The 18,574-nt window shown below is 38.8% G+C and overlaps 2 protein-coding genes across 9 annotated transcripts in view; one reads left to right on the plus strand and one right to left on the minus strand.

Moving 5' to 3' along the window:
* SSH2 (slingshot protein phosphatase 2) overlaps positions 1–18,574 on the plus strand; it is a 255,468-nt gene that overhangs the window by 137,357 nt on the left and 99,537 nt on the right. The gene's annotated exons all lie outside the window — the stretch shown is intronic.
* On the minus strand, positions 11,804–12,468 carry LOC103009918 (60S ribosomal protein L13a-like). Its single transcript, XM_057536275.1, has one exon. It carries the CDS (start codon positions 12,259–12,261, stop codon positions 11,833–11,835), a length of 429 nt encoding a protein of 142 aa, XP_057392258.1. The 5' UTR covers positions 12,262–12,468; the 3' UTR covers positions 11,804–11,832.

Consider the following 18,574-nt stretch of genomic DNA (forward strand, 5'->3'; position numbering starts at 1 on the left):
AGATTTCTTTTCCTACTAATTAGTGACTTTGGGTAAGTCATTTGAGTTCAGTTTCTTAAACTGTAAAATGAGGATACGGTGGTTCCTACCCCAGAGGATCGTAAAAGATTATATGTGTGGTAACAATTTACAAACTGTAAACCCCTGCCCAGGAAAATGGGTTAATTGAAATTAAACAAAAACTAATAGCTGCCATTTATTGACCACTTGCCACTGTGCTAAGTTTAATGTGTATTATTATCTCATTTAATCATCACAGCCACCCTATGAACTAATTTATTCTGTTTACAGATAATGTAGCTAAGGCTTAGAGAAGTTAAGTAATTACTCAAGACCCTATAGCTCGTAAATGACAAAACTGTCCTTAGAATCCAGATGTTTCCTAGGCCAGTGCTCTTAACCACTAGAAAAATGATCTTCTGTCTTAGTAGTTGCAAGGTCACTTTTGAGACTCACGTCTTAGGAGTTATCTTTATGTGCTGACATCTTCAACTTAGTAGTGAAAACATTTGCTACACGAAGAGTTTTGCTGCTAAGGTAGACAGTCTTTTAAAGAATTTGCAGAATATTTCTCTTTTCCTTTTTGTCTCTCTTTTACCACTTTTTTTTTTCTTAAGAGAGTTTTGCTAATATTCACTTCTTCTAAAGTGTATTTATTAGTATTGCTTTAGCCATTATTTTTATTTTACATTTATAGTGTTGCCCAGTTCATCATCATTTAAAAATCTTTAGGGGCTTCCCTAGTGGCACAGTGGTTAAGAATCCGCCTGCCAATGCAGGGGACACGGGTTCAAGCCCTGGTCTGGGAAGATCCCACATGCCGCAGAGCAACTAAGCCCGTGCGCCACAACTACTGAGCCTGCGCTCTAGAGCCCGCGAGCCACAACTACTGAAGCCCGTGCCCCTAGAGCCCGTGCTCCGCGACAAGAGAAGCCACTGCAGTGAGAAGCCTGTGCACCCCAGCGAAGAGTAGCCCCCGCTCGCTACAACTAGAGAAAGCCCGCGCACAGCAGCAAAGACCCAACACAGCCAAAAAAAGAAAAAAAATCTTTAAAGATCATTCTGAATAAAACCCTAAATTTTGTTAACTTACACACATTTTTGGCACCTAATGCAGAAGTTCTTAATTTGGGGTCTGTGGTTACTGAAGCCATGAATTGGCCTTAGAAGCTTAATGAACTCCTTGAGATCATATGAAAATGTTGGGTAAATATATTTTTTAAAATCATATTTTCAAAGTAATGTGATCTTATAAAAGGTTAAGAATCTCCTTCCTGGGACTTCACTGGTGGTCCAGTGGTTGAGACTCCATGCTCCCAATGGAGGGGGCCCAGGTTCCATCCCTGGTCAGAGAGCTAGATCCTGCATGCCCCAACTAAAAGATCCCGCATGCCGCAACTAAGACCCGGCACAGCCAAATAAACAAATAAATAAATATTTTTTAAAAAATCTCCTTCCTAAAGGGAAGTATTGTTTCTAAGGCCTGATACAGTAAAAACTTAACTGGTGTGAGCATTTCCCTGTGGTGCCAGATGTGTAAATAGCAGTGATGAATGGGAGCAACTAAAAGATTAAGATTTAAGGTCCTTAAGTGAAGACTGAATTTTAAGTGTATGTTTGGGGGAAGGGGTACCTTGACACCTGAGTACTCTTAGCCCAGTGGTTCTCTTGTCATTGCTGAGGACCCACTCATAAGAGCTTTTTTTCCTTTTCTCATTTGCTGCCTCAGATTTGCTCTGGGTTTAGAAACCAAGTAAACCATGTAACAAATCCCATGAGAACTGTGTCAGAGTAAAAAGACCACAGTGAGATCTTAGGGGCTTCCCTATGGAGAAAGTTAATGACCTTTAGAGTAGGGCCTTTGGATACCTATTTTGGTGATTTCACAGGCTCTTTCGAATTTCTTGACTTTTAACTGTGTGTATATACATATAGGTGAAATTAGAGAATAGCTTGGGTATTACTGTATTTTATTGGGAATTATATCATCATTATTAGATTAAGGTCTCCCCTTACCATTGTGTAAAACTCACCAAATATAGTGTTATTTCTTATGTATTCAGAGAAGAACATTAAGAAGTGATTGAATTAACTCCAGAAACAAAGAATAGTTACTGTCATAAGTGTTAATCCTACTAGAAAAATATATGTGCGCAACCTGAGCATCATCTGATCAAACTTCAAGAGTCTTGGATCAGGCTGCTCAAATGATCATGAAAAGTTCCATACCCTTTAAGAATCTACACATGCTTTTAAATAAAACAAAAATCTGAACTTCTGAAAATATGGGAGCCTATGTTATTTTTTTTAAACCTATGTTATTTTTAGAGAGCCAGCCTTCAATCTCTGAGAAGTGAAGTTGCTAAGCAAGGGGCCAAGGCTTTTCTAATGTTATTGTTATATGCCAAACAAATAGCTTATCGACAAATAGGTGACTATTTTTGTGTCCTGAAAAGTTCAGGGGAGCATCAAGAATTAGTAGATAAAATGCTGGCAAAGGCTATCATTAAAGCAGTGTTCCCATTATGAAAACCACTGATCAAAAGTCTTGGAACTTAAAAAAAAAGAAAAAAAAAAGTCTTGGAACTTAGAAGCTTGAGACATTGCTTGATTTGTTAATGAGGTTACCTTGAGCTTTTTATCCTTGACCCAAAATACTTGTATTTATTTACTTAGTTACATATATGAGTTTGACTTCCTCGCTTCACGTCAGTGCTTTCTGAAGCTCAAGCTCAGCAACAGAGGAGCATATTGAGATGATTATCCAAAATGTACCTTTTCATGAAATTGAAAGGTGCTTTATTTTTTGTGTTTATTAGTGGTAGTACGAATGCTCTTTCAGTTCTGCTGTATAGTTATGCAAGTGATTTCACATGTGCTCATCTCTGAACTTAAGCTTGCATCAGGATCACCTAGATGGCTTATTGAAACACAGACTGCTGCCTACACCCCCAGAGTTTCTGATTCTGTAGGTCTGGGGTGAGACTAGAGAATTTAAATTTCTAACCAGTTCCTAGAGGATGCTGATGACGCTGATCCAGGGACCACAGTTTGGAAACCACTACCTTAAAGTATTCCTGTGAGGCAGATTGGGCAAGTCATTATCCACATTTTGCAGAGTAAATAAACTAAAAAATCAAAATGGTGAAGTGATTGCCACAGGGATTACATGATTTGCTATTGGTAGAACTGAAACTAGAACCAGCATTTCCTGTCTCCAAATCTAGAGCTCTTAACGATGCTGCACTCAAAGTCCTGATGCTTTGTATATATGTGGGAACATTTCTTTAGATAAAATTCTGGCAGTGGAATTTCTGCGTCTGATGGTATGTACCTGTTAAAATTTCGATACATGCTGCCAAAATGCTTTGCAATTTGCTTTGCCAATTTGTTCTTACCAGCTATAAGTAAGAGTATATCTTACTTATATACTTACATAGGTATCTTCACCAACCCTGGTAATATTAGTGATATTAGATAGCTGTTAATTTTTTACTGAGCTCTTACTGTGTGCCAGGCATTGTTTTGAGTACTGTGCATATTATCTCATTCTCTGTTCTTAACAGCTTTGATTTAGGTGTATCCTCACTTACACATGAGAGGCACAGAGATGTTAAGTAATTTGTCTAAGGTAATACAGCCAGGATGCAAACACAGACAGTCTCACTCCAGGACCCCTGCTCTTAAACACTCCTCTGTTTGCACTTCCCTTACTACTGAAGAACTTCAGGATCCTTTTGTATTTTTATTGGTCTTGCTCATTTTTCTTCTGTAATTTGCATGTTTGTACTTTAACCATTTTTCTATTGGTAGTTTTTTTCATTTTCATGTAGTACTCTGTATATTCTGAATATATTTTAAAAATACTTTGCCCAGCCTATTGCTTGTCTTTTAATTTTGCATCTTGTATAAAAGTTTTTAATTTTTTTTCTTTTTTTAATTTATTGGCTGTGTTGGATCTTCATTGCTGCGCACGGGCTTTCTCTAGTTGTGGTGAGCGGGGGCCTACTCTTCGTTGCCGTGCACGGGCTTCCCATTGCGGTGGCTTCTCTTATTGTGGAGCATGGGCTCTAGGCATGAGGGCTTCAGTAGTTGTGGCTCGCGGGCTCTAGAGCGCAGGCTCAGTAGTTGTGGCACACGGGCTTAGTTGCTCCGCGGCATGTGGGAACTTCCCGGACCAGGGCTTGAACCCGTGTCCCCTGCATTGGCAGGCGGATTCTTAACCACTGTGCCACCAGGGAAGTCCCAAAAGTTTTTAATTTTTATGTAGTAAAATCTGTCAGTATTTTCTCTTACGATTTCAGTTTTGCATCTGGCTTTTAAAAACCCCTTCCCACCCACTCCCAGGATTATAAATACTCTTTTGTATTTTTCTAGTATGTCTACACTTTAAAAATATTTCACTCTTTAAAACTGTAATTTATCTTCACAGACATACCTTGGAGATAATGCGGGTTCAGTTCCAGACTACCACAATAAAGTGAATGTGACAATAAAATGAGTTACACGAATTTTTTGCTTTCCCCATGCATATAAAAGTTATGTTTACACTGTAGTCTGTAAAGTGTGCAGTAGCATTATGTCTAAAAAAAACAATCTGCTTACCTTAATTTTAAAATGCTTTATTGCTAAAAAATGCTAACCCTCATCTGAGCCTTCAGCAAGTCTTGATCTTTTTGGTGGTGGAGGGTTTGAAATATTGCGAGAAATACCAAAAGGTGACACAGAGACATGAAGTGAGCAAATGCTGTTGAAAAAATGGCACCAGTAGACTTGCTCTACTCAGGGTTGCCACAAACCTTAAAAAAACCTTAAAAAAAAATATGCGGTATCTGTGAAGCGCTATAAAGAGAAGCACAACAAAACAAGGTATGCCTGTATTTATTGTGTGAGGTCGAGCTTTAACTTTACCTTTTTTCCAAATGGACAGTCATTTATTCCAATACCATTTATTTAGCTCATTCTCACTTCACTGATTTGAAATGCTATTCGTATTATATATTAAGTCCTATTGACATGTTTTCTTTCATACACCAATACCACATTTTTACTTAATGTAGATTTAGTGGACATTTTGATATCTTGTATCACAAGGCATACCTCAGTGTATGTGTTTTTTAAATATCTTAGCTACTCTTGCTTATTTTCCAGGTAAGTCTCAGAAACAGATGGTCAATTTCTACTTTTAAAAACCCTATTGGGATTTTGATTTAAATTGTACTGAACTAGGTTTAGGAAGAATTAACAGCTTTATAAAATGAGCCTACTCGATGAGGAATGCGGTATGTGTGTCTGTTTATCCACTGTTTTTAAAATGTCCTTCATTTAAATTTTACACTTTTTCTCATACAGTAGTTACACATTTCTTATTAGGTATATTCATGGGTGTTTTATAAAGGTTTTGTTGCTCTTGTGAATGAGCTCTTCTTTCCCATGATGTTTTCTAATTAGTCCCTGTAGGTGTGTAGTAAAACTGCTTTTTATAGTATTTGCTTTTGTATCAGACCACCTTGCTAAACTCTTGGTCCTAATATCTAATAGATATTTTAGTTGATTTTCTTGACTTCTCTGGGTGGATGATTATATCATCTGTAAATGGGTTTTCTCTAAGTGTAACTCTTCATCGCTTTGCCTTAGGCTTTAGTGTAGTGTTAAAGAGGAGCCATGCTAGTGGTCTTATCTTGTTTTCCATTGTAAAAGGGATGCTTTTTATGTTTTCTAAATAGATGTATTGTGTGCTGTAGGTTCCAGCATAGATCACTTACCAAGTTGAAGATATTTCCTACTATTCCTAATTTCAAATATTTTTAAATTAGATATAGTTATTGAATTTTATTACGTGTTTTTTGGACATCTGTTGGAAGAATAATATTTCCCCCCTTTCCTGGGAATGCAGTGACACGCTGAGTTGCAAAAGTTGAATTGTCCTTTCACGCTGTTTGCATTATTTGTTAACATATTGCTGGAATTGTTTTACTAATATTTTAAGATTTTTTCATTCAAATATTTGTTGAATCTTTGGTGCTCTCTTTGTCCAGCTTACATATGATTTGTTGAATGATTTAGGTGTAGTCTTCCATCTTTTTCTAGCTCTAAAACAGTTCTTTAGCAGAAATACTGTACTTTAAAAGCCTAGAACCAAGAAGTCCTACTCCAAATGTTATAATTTTATGAAATTGTTTTGCCTTTCAAATTCTTAAATTTCCTTGTTCTATTGAATAAGTGTGTTTATCGTCCATGATACTTTTAAAATCTAGATTTGTCCTCTGCAGAAATGGATGAACATAATTATAATAATTGATAATTCAGTGATTGAAGCCGGGCATTCATTTATGATTTAAAAGCTTTTTTTCTCTCGTTGGTGGGTAAAGAGACTAATAATAATATTTTTAAAAGGCATGAGATGTCTCTTTGATTTTAAATCAGTACTGTTTTTGTGCTTGTTTCTGATCCTTGAATAGGTATATAGCCTTAAAAGGTAGAATGTTATTTAAAAGGTGCTCAAATAAGTTTACATCAAGTGAATTAATCTTCTAGGTGTTATGGCCTTCAAATATGAAGGAGAAGTTAATTGTCAGAGTAAAAGGTACATTTGTGTTTTCATTAGCAGTGATAACTTTGTGTGGCTTTATCCGCACTTGTGCTGCTTTGAAGTCAGTAGAGCAGTAATTGGCTTGGAACAGAGAGGAAAAAAGCTCTCAAATTTGGCCTTACTGGATACCAGTTAACTGAAGAGTAACTCTGCATAATGAAGATGAACAGGAATGGCGAGGTTGTGTTGCACTCAAGGCAAGATTTCTTTGATAAATCTGATTGAATTTTTTTTTCTAAATTACTGTTCTTCGGATTGTGTGCTCACCTGTAATCACTCCTGAAATTGGGCAATTTCTTTAGACTTACACTGAGAAACCACTGCCCAAAGCCAAATAATTAAGGATGTTGTCATTCTCTGGCTCCAAGAGCTGTTGGACCTTGGAGTAATGGAGGGGCTAAACTACAGATCCTCTTGCTCCCTCTCTTCTTGGATTTCTCCAGTAAATGTGAATCTTCTTAATTACCGTGTGCAAAATTGCCTTGGGGCTAAAGAACAGTGGTGTAGATGCTATCACATAATGTTTCTGAATTTCTAAGGTGAAAGCAAAAAAATAATAATAATCAGTATCTTAACTACTTTCAGATAGAGTTAGAGTTAGCTTTGCATTGTTAGAATTATACAGGATGTTGCTTCCACTAACATAATTAGATTTAACTTGAAGAAATGTGCTAAAAACATCAAGGCCTTTTTAGGGGTTCCTGTGATTTGGAAAGGATGCAGCAGATGATTTATAAATAGATTGCTAGTACTGCACACCAAAGGGCACATTTGGGCTCACTTCCTTTTTGCAGGTTGTGCAAATTGGGCAACTCTTGTTTTTTGCATTAATCTGTTTTTAGAGGGGTGTGACCCTTCTTTTAGTAACCTGAGGGATTTGGCATTAGTTATATGTCTGTTAAAGCCACAGAATCCAGAGGCTTGTATTCCTCTCAAATAAAGAGAAACTTCAGTGTTAGCCTGTACTAGAGTGGGTTTTTTTTAAATTGTAAGTTCAGTTTTCCAGATGTAGAAGACATAGAATTATTTGATTTTTTTTTTTTTTTTTTTTTTGATGATGAGCTAAATGGTACAAATTGTTGCTATGTTTTGGGGGGAATAATATCTGCCTCATTTCAGGGGACTGTGGAGATCAAATGAGATAGTTAATAAGAAAGAACAATAAAATTTTCAGTTAACGATTATGTTACTTTTGTCATTTGTACTTAATGTTTATTGACAAAGATTCATGTGGATATTCATGATCCGTAACAAGACATTTCAAGCCCTGAGAATTCTAATTGTGGACTTCATATCGCTTGTCTTCTGTGGTGTCTGTATTCTTAAAACTTCATGCCACAGATAGGCAGGCCTGTTTACAACCCAAGAAGCCTTCAGTACCTCAACAAAAGGCTGATCAGGTTTATGAGCTTAGTACCTCAACAAAAGGCTGATCAGGTTTATGAGCTTAGCATCTTATCTGTGCATCTCATCTCTGTTGTTCTTTGAATTTTGTGTAATAAAAGCCAGTTGATCTTCATAAGGAATAAATTGAATGAGAGTATTTATGATTTTTCTTCACTGATTTTAAATAAGTATCACTTATAACAGAGAGCTCTTAAGAGAGATGTCATTTCTTTGGGACTCTCCTCTGTCCCAGGTACCTTTAAATTACTGTGTTTCTCCTAAAATATACCCAATTCTCATGAACACCAAAAAATTTTAACTTCCTATTATTTTATCATCTTTATTTTGGGGGGGAAATTTAGTTTGAGAAGTTGGGACATCTATGGGAGAATGTGAATTCTCAGTGTAAATTTTTCTTCCTAGGAGGGGAATGAAATAGATTTAGACGATGTGTGAAGCTCAACTTTTTGGACGTCCCTTTGACCAGATTTGGTATAGATCATTCTATCAACCCCACACCTGTCATGCTCATTCCTCCCCAGTAAAATCTCACACTCAGTTCTTAAAGTATCCCATTCATTAAATACTCTATTTAGAAATTCTTAAAAGGTGTCTTGGGTCACATATTCATTATCTTACTTGTCATTTGTTCTTGTGGCTGATAGTAATAGTCTGGTGTTTGTAATGACACAGACCTGAGTTCCAATCAGTTTCACCACCTGTAAGCTGTTTGACCTTCAGTATGTTCAACATATCATAAAACCACCATGAGCCTTGGTTTCCTTATCAATAAAATGGAACTTATAGTGTCTATTAATATTAATGTAGTTCATTTAAGTTAATTAAATGTAATATTTATAAAGTACTGCAAATAGTAAGCACTCAGTAAATGGTAGCTAATATTTTTGCCCTTTTGACATGAGCCAAAGTATAGGAGAAAGAATTAGAGTGGTACGCCAGCCTGGTGGTAAAAATTCCATCATATGCATAATTGTCATGGGAGTTACAAAGAAATACAAGACATGGTTCTTGCAGTCAGAATGCTCAATCTGTTGAGAGATATAAGACAGATCAATAAAAGGATAAATAAGAACACAATTTAGCACATGCTAAGTGGCAGACGAATGGTGCAGTTGGTGCTTTAGGTATTCAGAGGACAAAAAGTTACTGTGAATGAGCCTTTATGGTAGGATTTGAGCTGGAATGCTGACCTTTATTTCTGGTCCTCTTAAATGTCTTGATCTGTATAAGCAGAGGTAAAGGGTACTTGAGTGGTGAGAGAAAAGGAAGACTAATATGGCAGATGTCATGGCCATATTACAGATAGTTTTCAGTGAATGACTGCTATTAATCATTTGTGGTAAGAAGGAGAATCCAGAAATACTTTTGTATAGACTGATAATGTTCTTTAGAAAATAGGTATGAGCATATTTGGGATATATCATGTGGGCAGAATTTTAATCGCGTTTTTATCGAGTACCCACTGACTACACAGCACAGTAACCAGCATTTGCAGGCTTTACATAGCTTATTTAGGAAGGCTGCCAATTTTACAAGGCTGTTGTTGAATTAGTACCAGTGGTTGGTAGCGCAGTGTGAAATCCCCATAGGCAGCATAAGAACAGAAATCATTAAACTATCTGCTAGTGGCTTTATGGTTAAAAGAAAGAAAGGAAGGAGGGAAGGAGGGAGGAAAGAAAGAAACATTCAAGTAATCCAAAGCAAAACCTCATTCCCTGCTTTCTCCAGGTGCATAGCTCTAGATATTGTTACATCAGCACCGTGTGGTAGGCAAGGTGGTTCCCATGGCACAGAGGGCTTGTAATATTTCCAGTGGAGCGAGCTGTAAGGGGAAGGGTGTGCTGATTTTGTTCTTAACGGCTTGGCTACCAGTTTAATGGCCTGGTTGTCAATTAATGGCTCATCTTATTTAGAGTTATATAAGCAATGTACAGCTCCTTAGTTTAAGTAGACATGGAAACCATCCTAGTGGACAGGGGGATCTTTTACACATATGTAAGTAAGCCTATAATTATATATCAATAAAGACCAAGAACTATATAAATGCCCAAATGATAGCTTAACAATATTGATTCAAAGAAGAGTTACTGCAGCTACTAAAAATTTAGCAGATTGTGCCTTATTATACTCTCCTGCACTGAGAGAAATGCCAAACTGAGACTGTATTTATTTCCATTTAGTGATTCTAACTAAATGAATTTAAACCCAGTGTAATTTTTTGTCAGAGTTAAAGAAAAACTAAAGATTGTAGACTGGCTAGTTATCATCTCTCTAACTTAAAGATTGAAAGCCATTGTTATTTTAACCATACTTTATTACTTACCTCCTTGGAAATATACTTGAGTATATCCATTGAGAACCTACCTTAGTCCTGGCTATTCATGAGTTGGGGCCTGTTCACTTTTGTGTCTCGCCTGTGGTCAGTCTCCGTTATCTTGGTAGTCCGCCGCTATGCTCACACTGCTAGAATTCTTTCTTGCCATTTTACACACTTGGAGAAGTTCTCAGCAAGGCCATATGCCCCGTTTGTCAGAAAATGATAGTGTCGTAAGAATGTTTATTATGCTTTTTAAAGAAATGATAACATCTAGTCTCTTCCTCAACTAAAATCAAAATCAACCAATAAATATGGAATATCAGTGCTCCTCTTTATGGCAGTCTTACAAATCCATTTGAGGAAATTTTTCAAATGGAGAATCTCTTTTGCTTTAAAAAGCCTGTCTACCGGGGCTTCCCTGGTGGCGCAGTGGTTGAGAATCTGCCTGCCAATGCAGGGGACACGGGTTCGAGCCCTGGTCTGGGAGGATCCCACATGCCGCGGAGCGACTAAGCCCGTGAGCCACAATTGCTGAGCCTGCGTGTCTGGAGCCTGTGCTCCGCAACGGGAGAGGCCACGATAGTGAGAGGCCCGCGCACCGCGATGAAGAGTGGCCCCCACTTGCCGCAACTAGAGAAAGCCCTCACACAGAAACGAAGACCCAACACAGCCATAAATAAATAAATAAATAAAATTTAAAAAAAAAAAAAGCCTGTCTACCTTATACACAGTAAAGTTGATAATATCTCATTCTTTACCACCCACTCAGCTTAAAAGTGAACGTGTCCTGGGTGAGTGATTTTTTTTTTTTTTAATGGAACTGGTTTTACTGGTACTTAAAATCAACAAAGCAAAAAGTATTGGTTATTTTTTAATATTGCAGATAATGCGTGTTTATTATAGAAAAAACAGAAAACACTGAGGCATTCCTCCTCTCCCCCAAAAGCATTATCCTTATTCTTTTTTTTTTTTCTTTAAAAATAATTTATTAGTTTTGGATCACAAAATATAGGGAAGACACAAGGGCAATGCCTGTGACCCCTTGGGCCGTACTTCCCTTCCATAAACACCTTTTAAAACCCCAGACTCGTGCTGCCCAAGCATTCTCTCACATCCTAACAGCTGCAGAGTATAGTACCTGACCATGTGGGAAGCTTAGACTCCCTGTAGGCGACGTGAGTGGCCCTTCCAATTAGGTCTTCCAACTCACTTTTGCCAGTATTGCAACAGCACGGGTTGTTCAAACTGTCCATGTCCTAAAACTCTCATGAATGAATAGGTCACAGGCAAATTCTGCCTGCACAGCCCTTACAACTGTCTATGCTTTTAAAAAAGCCTTTCTTAAACAGCAGTGGCTAAGGGGCTAAGCCCCTTCGCTATACCCAGTCTTCTAAGTCCCAGGCTGCCTGTGGCACCTGGATGGCAGCCCCTGGGGGTCCCCCACATTCCTAGGGTGGCGATGGAGGAAGGGCAGGCCAGGCCGAGCATGAAGAAGAAATGGTCAATTTTATTGGGCTCAGACTAAGAATCCATGGGTCTTGAGGACCTCTGTGAATCGGTCGATTTTCTTCTCTATGTTCTTTTCGGCCTGCTTCCGTAGCCTCATGAGCTGCTTCTTTTTGCGGTAGTGGATCTTGGCCTTCTCCTTTCTCTTCTCCTCCAGTGTAGCCATTACTGCCTGGTACTTCCAGCCAACCTCATGAGCCAGGCGCCCTAGGTAGGCAAACTTCCATGTAGGCTTCAGACGCACAACCTTGAGGGCGGCAGGAACCACCATCCGCTTTTTCTTGTCATAGGGTGGCGGGATCCCATCAAACACCTTGAGGCGGTCCAGAGCGGCCTGGCCTCGCTTGGTCTTGTGGGGCAGCATGCCTCGCACTGTCCGCCAGAAGATGCGGCTGGGGGCTCGGAAGTGGTAGGGGCCACGGGAGGGGTTGGTGTTCATCCGCTTGCGGAGGAATGCCAGGTACTTCAACTTGTTTCTATAGAAATTGCCAGAAATGTTGATGCCCTCACAGCGCACAACCACCACCTTTCAACCCAGAAGCACCTGCTTAGCCACGATGGCCGCCAGGCGGCCCAGGAGATGGCCTCGGCCATCGAGAACCAGGACCTGTCCCTCCGCCATCTTCGGCAGCCGCCTGGGAAAGCTATCCTTATTCTTATCTCCCAAATATGTTTACTGTTAGTACCATCCAGGCATTTCTATGTATGTGTATACTTTTATTTATTTATTTATTTATTTATTTTATGTATGTATATACTTTTAAAAATGGGATTGTCCTCTATCGTTTGCTTTGTACTCTGTTTTTCTTTTTCTTTTTTTTCACTTAGCGTATTGGGAACATCCTGTCATTGTCCTCAAATGAGTTTCTTTCATATCCTTTTTGAGAGTTGTTTGTTTTCCATGGAACTGAATTCTGTCTGCCCTGTTGCTGCACATTTTGATTGTGCTCAGTTTTTTGCAGTTATAAACAAAGCCTCACTGAATGAATATCCTTGTGCCTAAATCTTTACACATGTCCCTGAAGGAAATACCCTAAAACTCATTTCTGGGATTGCTAGACCAAAGGGTATACATATTTCTAGAGTTTTTGATATAGATTGCCAGTTTGCTCACCAGAAATGTTGTACCAGTCTACACTCCCACCAACAATTTTAGTAATTCATTTTCATAGTGCTGATAAAATAATAAAAAATAAAATCAAGGTAGATACAATTTTATCCTTCAATTCATCTGAACCAGTTGGAGACCCAGAAAAGTTGATCCTTATTTGTCTTTCCTCTCAGGAATTGCTTTCATACCCAAGCACTGATGGAAAATTTGTAAGCTATTTGAGTAGAACTTATGGAAAGATGAAATAATAGTGCATTGATAAGATGAAGAAATTAATTATCCCGAGATGGTGTTGTGTTTGTGAATTTAGGTTTGCTCCCCATGTTTTTATTTTATTCTAAAATCATCACCATTTTTGACTTAGAGATTTCTGAGCCAAAAGATAACTGACACTTACCTAGGGTCCTGCAGCAAATTAACCTTGAACATTTCATTGTTTTCTGTTTAGGAAGTGTTAAGCATCATTGAGATTTCTCAAAGTTCTATCTTATTAAGGATACTGAAATTTTAAACGATGATCATATACATTAGTTTGTTAATGCTTGTAACTATACTTACAAAGTTAGAATTTCCTCATCTTGTTTATAGGAAGCAGTGGGTATATTTCTCAAAGTTGAGGAGGTGAACATTTTAGGGAACAAGCCGTTTAAAATCTTGAAAAAAAGTTTTCTTTTTTTTTTTTTTTTTTAAATAGCCCTTAAACATTCTAGCATATATCAAGTTTGTTTGAATTTTTTTTAATTAATTAATTTATTTGTTTATTTTGGCTGTGTTGGGTCTTCGTTTCTGTGCGAGGGCTTTCTCTAGTTGTGGCAAGCGGGGGCCATTCTTCATCGCGGTGCGCGGGTCTCTCACTATCGCGGCCTCTCTTGTTGCGGAGCACAGGCTCCAGACGCGCAGGCAGAGTAGTTGTGGCTCACGGGCCTAGTTGCTCCGCGGCATGTGGGATCTTCCCAGACCAGGGCTCGAACCCGTGTCCCCTGCATTAGCAGGCAGATTCTCAACCACTGCGCCACCAGGGAAGCCCAAGTTTTCATCTTTGAGGCTATTTGAATATTGAATATAGGAGAAAGGAGAAGAGTGTATGTATTTCTCTTTTTTTTAATAAATTTATTTATTTATTTTATTTTTGGCTGTGCTGGGTCTTTGTTGCTGTGTGCGGGCTTTCTCTAGCTGTGGCGAGCAGGGGCTACTCTTGGTTGCCATGCGCGGGCTTCTCATTGTGGTGGCTTGTCTTGTTGTGGAGCACAGGCTCTTGTTGTGTCTCACGGGCTTCAGCAGTTGTGGCGTGTAGGCTCAGTAGTTGTGGCTCACAGGCTTAGTTGCTCCGCGGCACTTGAGATCTTCCCAGACCAGGCTCAAACCCGTGTCCCCTGCATTGGCAGGCGGACTCTTAACCATTGCGCCACCAGGGAAGCCCAAGAGTGTATGTATTTCTTAAAGCTCTTAAAGAGTCTTACTTTGAATGTCCCTGCAGATCTAAATAGTACTCAGAGGGGCTTCTGGCAGACTTAAAGAAAAAAGATGGGAAGGAGAAAGGAATGTTAGAATGCAGGCCACATTTGCATGCTGGATTCAGTAGTATTGGTTGCCTGCCTCTGTCTGAAACCGAGCTCCTTCCTTAATGAAGGTGTGTGTTTAAATCACAGGCGGAGAAAGTTTTGGGGTGAAGTTTCACTTTTTTGTAGTGGCAGCAGTCCTGGACATGCTGCTGAAACACAGAGGATGAGTTCAGCACCTTCTCTACAGATGGTATCTCTGCCCACAGCTCATCTCTTTTACATAGCAAGCCTTTGTTCTCTGGAGAGTGGACCTCTGTGGGTTGGCCAGTCCAACTACTGTCGGAGACTGAAGGTGACTGATACGGAGTCCAAAGGTCAAAATGGACCAATGTGGGGTGAGTCTGGCTTTAAGGGGGAAAAGTATCTTTTTGGCCTGCAGGCATCAAAAATTGAATTTGCTGCACGGGAAATGTTCAGTTCATCAGCTTCAGCCTTTCAGAAGAAAAAGCCACCAGCTGTCTCTCAGTCCACAGGAGCAGGAAAGAAACAAAACATTATTTAAAGGGTGTGCTTTAATTGAACTGGATTGTGTTAGGGCTTTCACTTCAGAGATGATTTCTGTGGCACTGTCACTCTGCTCTGCATACTGTAAGGTAGCAGATATTAAATCAAAAACTGAAGGTAATCCATAATCACTGGGGTCTTTTGTTGGGTTTCAGAATGAAACGTCAGTTAGGTTAGATTCAGGTACTTCATTTGCTGACATCACCGTTTGGCCTTTTATTAGGACGTGATAGACCACAAAAATGGGAAAGGCAAATAATATTTGCATTTCTAATTTGGTCTACTGCTTTTTAATTAAATTCGCTTTTACTAAGTATTTTGTTAACTTCAGAATTTAGGTACTACAAATATGTGATCACCAACCTGATTAAAAGTCTACTTGTTAGTGATTGTCCTTTAAGTTAGTAGTGGTCCTTGTATGCAGTCATTAAGATTGTAAGCTATTATCCTGTCCTCTAGCCTAGTGGAAAGATTGCAAGCAGGACTAGCTACATAATTTGCAGGGCCCAGTACCTAATGAAAATGTGGGCCCCCCTGTTTGAAAAGCATTAAGAATTTCAAGACAGCAACAGCAGAGCATTGAATCAAATGCAAGCCCCTTTCAAGCACCGACCTTGTGCAGCTGCACAGATCGCACGTCCATGAAGTGGGCCCTGACCTTGGGATATGAAATTAAATATAGACTCGGGACTTCCCTGGCGGTCCAGTGGCTAAGACTTCCCCTTCCAATCCAGGGGGTGCGGGTTCGATCCCTGGTCTGGGCGCTAAGATCCCACATGCCTCTTGGCCAAAAACAACCCAGAACATAAAACAGAAGCAATATTGTAACATATTCAATAAAGACTTTAAAAATGGTCCACATCAAAAACTTAAAAAAAGAAAAAAAGAAATCAGATATACTCAATGTTGATCAGAACTTTGCTACTTATTCTACTTGCTGCTTGTTCTTTGCTACTTATTTGTGTCTATTTGAACCTCTGTTTTCTCTTTCCATTCTGTATCTTCCTTTTCTGTCTTTTCATGTTCTGTTCCATCCTGTCACCAAAGTTGGAGAACTTGCAGCAAGAATTGGGAGTATGTATACTTCTGCCCATAGTTCATGTGAGCACATTCTGGAATAATATTTCCTTCCATTTGGCTGGTGGAACAAACAAGGTTAGGATTTTCTTTAAGGAAAGGTAATTAATTGATTTAACTAAAAATACATATTCTGTGTCAAAGTTTAAAAAGTGCTTTCACAATTAACGTAACATTTAGTTCAAACAATTACACTTTTGAGGTAGCATTTCCCCCCACATTTTATACAAAAGAAAAGTAAGCCTCAGAGAGGTTAAGAGATTTTCTCAAGGTCAGCCAGCTGGTAAGTGAGGTTCAAGTCCATCCCTTGCAATGCTGTGCTTTCTCACTACTTCATTCTGCCTCTACAGTTCTGCAAGACCGAAGATTAGGTGACAGAATAACTTGCTTTCTTAAGATTGATCTGTTTTACAGAATTTTCTGCCAATTTTCCAAGAATAACTGCTGGGATAGAATCATTAATATTTGCAACAAGTTTTTACTTCTGTTACTTCCTATAACCCTTGCAAATAACCCTTTGTAGTAATATTTTAGCATCATTTTAAAGGAAAGAGATTGACGTTCAAAGAGATTAAATGACTTATTCAGGTTATATAATTAATAAATGTAAGAGCGGTGACTAAAATCCAAGTCCTCTTTATATCTCATGCTTTTTTACTATGCTATATTTGCCTCCAATTAATTTTGTATCTCCACTTAGTAAATACCTGTTCATTCATGTATTGATCACCTACAATGTTCTAGGCACTGGCAATGATCCAAAAAGACCAACTCTCAGCTCTTAGAACTTACATTCCAGAATGTAAATAAACTATTGTAAATAATCAGCTGGTGATATGGCTATAAAGAAAAAATAAAGCAGGACAAAAAAGATGGAAAGTAACCTGGGAGAAGGAGTGCTATTTTAGAGAAAATGGTCAGGAAACTGATAAATTTTTTGAGCCACAAACTGAAGTATAGACATTTGGTATAAATGTATAAATCAATTTTTTAGGTATGACAAATAATCTAAACAATATGAGGCCACTGCATTTACGGACATAATAACAGTAGATAAGGATTGTTGGGGCTTCCCTGGTGGCGCAGTGGTTAAGAATCCGCTTGCCGATGCAGGGGGCACGGGTTCGAGCCCTGGTCTGGGAAGATCCTGCATGCCGCGGAGCAACTAAGCCCATGCGCCACAACTACTGAGCCCGAGTGCCGCAACTACTGAAGCCCACGCGCCTAGAGCCCGTGCTCCACAACAAAAGAAGCCACTGCAATGAGAAGCCCGCGCCCCGCAACAAAGAGTAGCCCCCGCTCGCCACAACTAGAGAAAGCCCTGCGCGCGGCAACAAAGACCCAATGCAGACAAAAATAAATTAATTTTTTTAAAAAAATAGATAAGGATTGTTAACTTACATAAACATTAGCCTTTACAGTAACACTTATACCTTGCATTTAATCTCCTCTCCCATGTAGCATGGATTATAAAATCATAAGCTCAAAAAAGCTCTAAATCTAGTCATTTCCTTCATGCTAAATCACTACCACATAAAGCAGTGTTTAATGTATTGGCGATCTTGGATTTTTCACACTGTTAGAATATAAGTACAGTAATGGCATGCTACATGAAATGGCATGCTCTGGGTAGCTATTAAAAAATTCTGGAGTATCCAGCAGGTTTAGGAAATGTAAAACCTCATTTGCTGGTCAGATTTGACTTTAATGAATTTCAAAATCTTGTCCAAAATCCTTTATTGTACTGAAATTCTGTTATATCTTGTACAGCAGGGCTTCAGTAAGTGAACTTTCACCTAATGCTTGGGAATCTTTGTGATATAAGCAAGTTTATTATAGAGGGATTTCCAGAAATGAGGAGAGGAGGCAGCGTTATGGGGCAGGTAAGGGGGCCTTTTCATAGGATTTGCCTTTTGCGTGCTTTAGAATGGCAAGAGTCCAAAGTATTAATAGAAGACCCTTAGAAAGCCCCAGGCCTTATCTGTTCCTCTGGTTTCAAAGTTAAATCCAAGCACCAATCATTCAGTGTTTGCCTCTTGTTAAAGCTGAGTTGTTGTCTGCTAAAAGATGAGGCGGGGGGGGGGGGGGGGGGGGCCCGGAGGACTGTTAATTCCCAGTTGCTCATAGTCTCCTGAGGGCAACTACAAGGTTCCTTTAATCCAGAGTTTTAAACTATGTTCATGAATACAATGAAATGATATGCAAAGGTGGGTGTATATATTATTAGTACATTTATTTTTCTGCAGGAAAAAGCCATAACTTTCATCAAATTCTCAAAGGAATGTAATGCCCTTCCCCTCAACCCAAATTAAGAACCTGGAATAGACTATTTTAGGCATTTGACTTAGAAATTAAGTAAGGTGTTTTTAAGCTGTTTGACCTTCCCAGTGAGATTCATTTATCCATTTTTAAGCAATCACTCATGATTTCCCCACAATGAAAGATTTTGAACTACCATTTTCTCTCTATTGAGAAGGATTATGCAGCCTTTTGAGTTC

The sequence above is a fragment of the Balaenoptera acutorostrata genome, chromosome 20, assembly GCF_949987535.1.
Source record: "Balaenoptera acutorostrata chromosome 20, mBalAcu1.1, whole genome shotgun sequence".
NCBI classification, from domain to species: Eukaryota; Metazoa; Chordata; class Mammalia; order Artiodactyla; family Balaenopteridae; genus Balaenoptera; species Balaenoptera acutorostrata.

Bases quoted from the DNA above. Each gene is read 5' to 3' on its own strand.
- LOC103009918 (XM_057536275.1), bottom strand. From the start codon at position 12,261: ATGAACACCAACCCCTCCCGTGGCCCCTACCACTTCCGAGCCCCCAGC.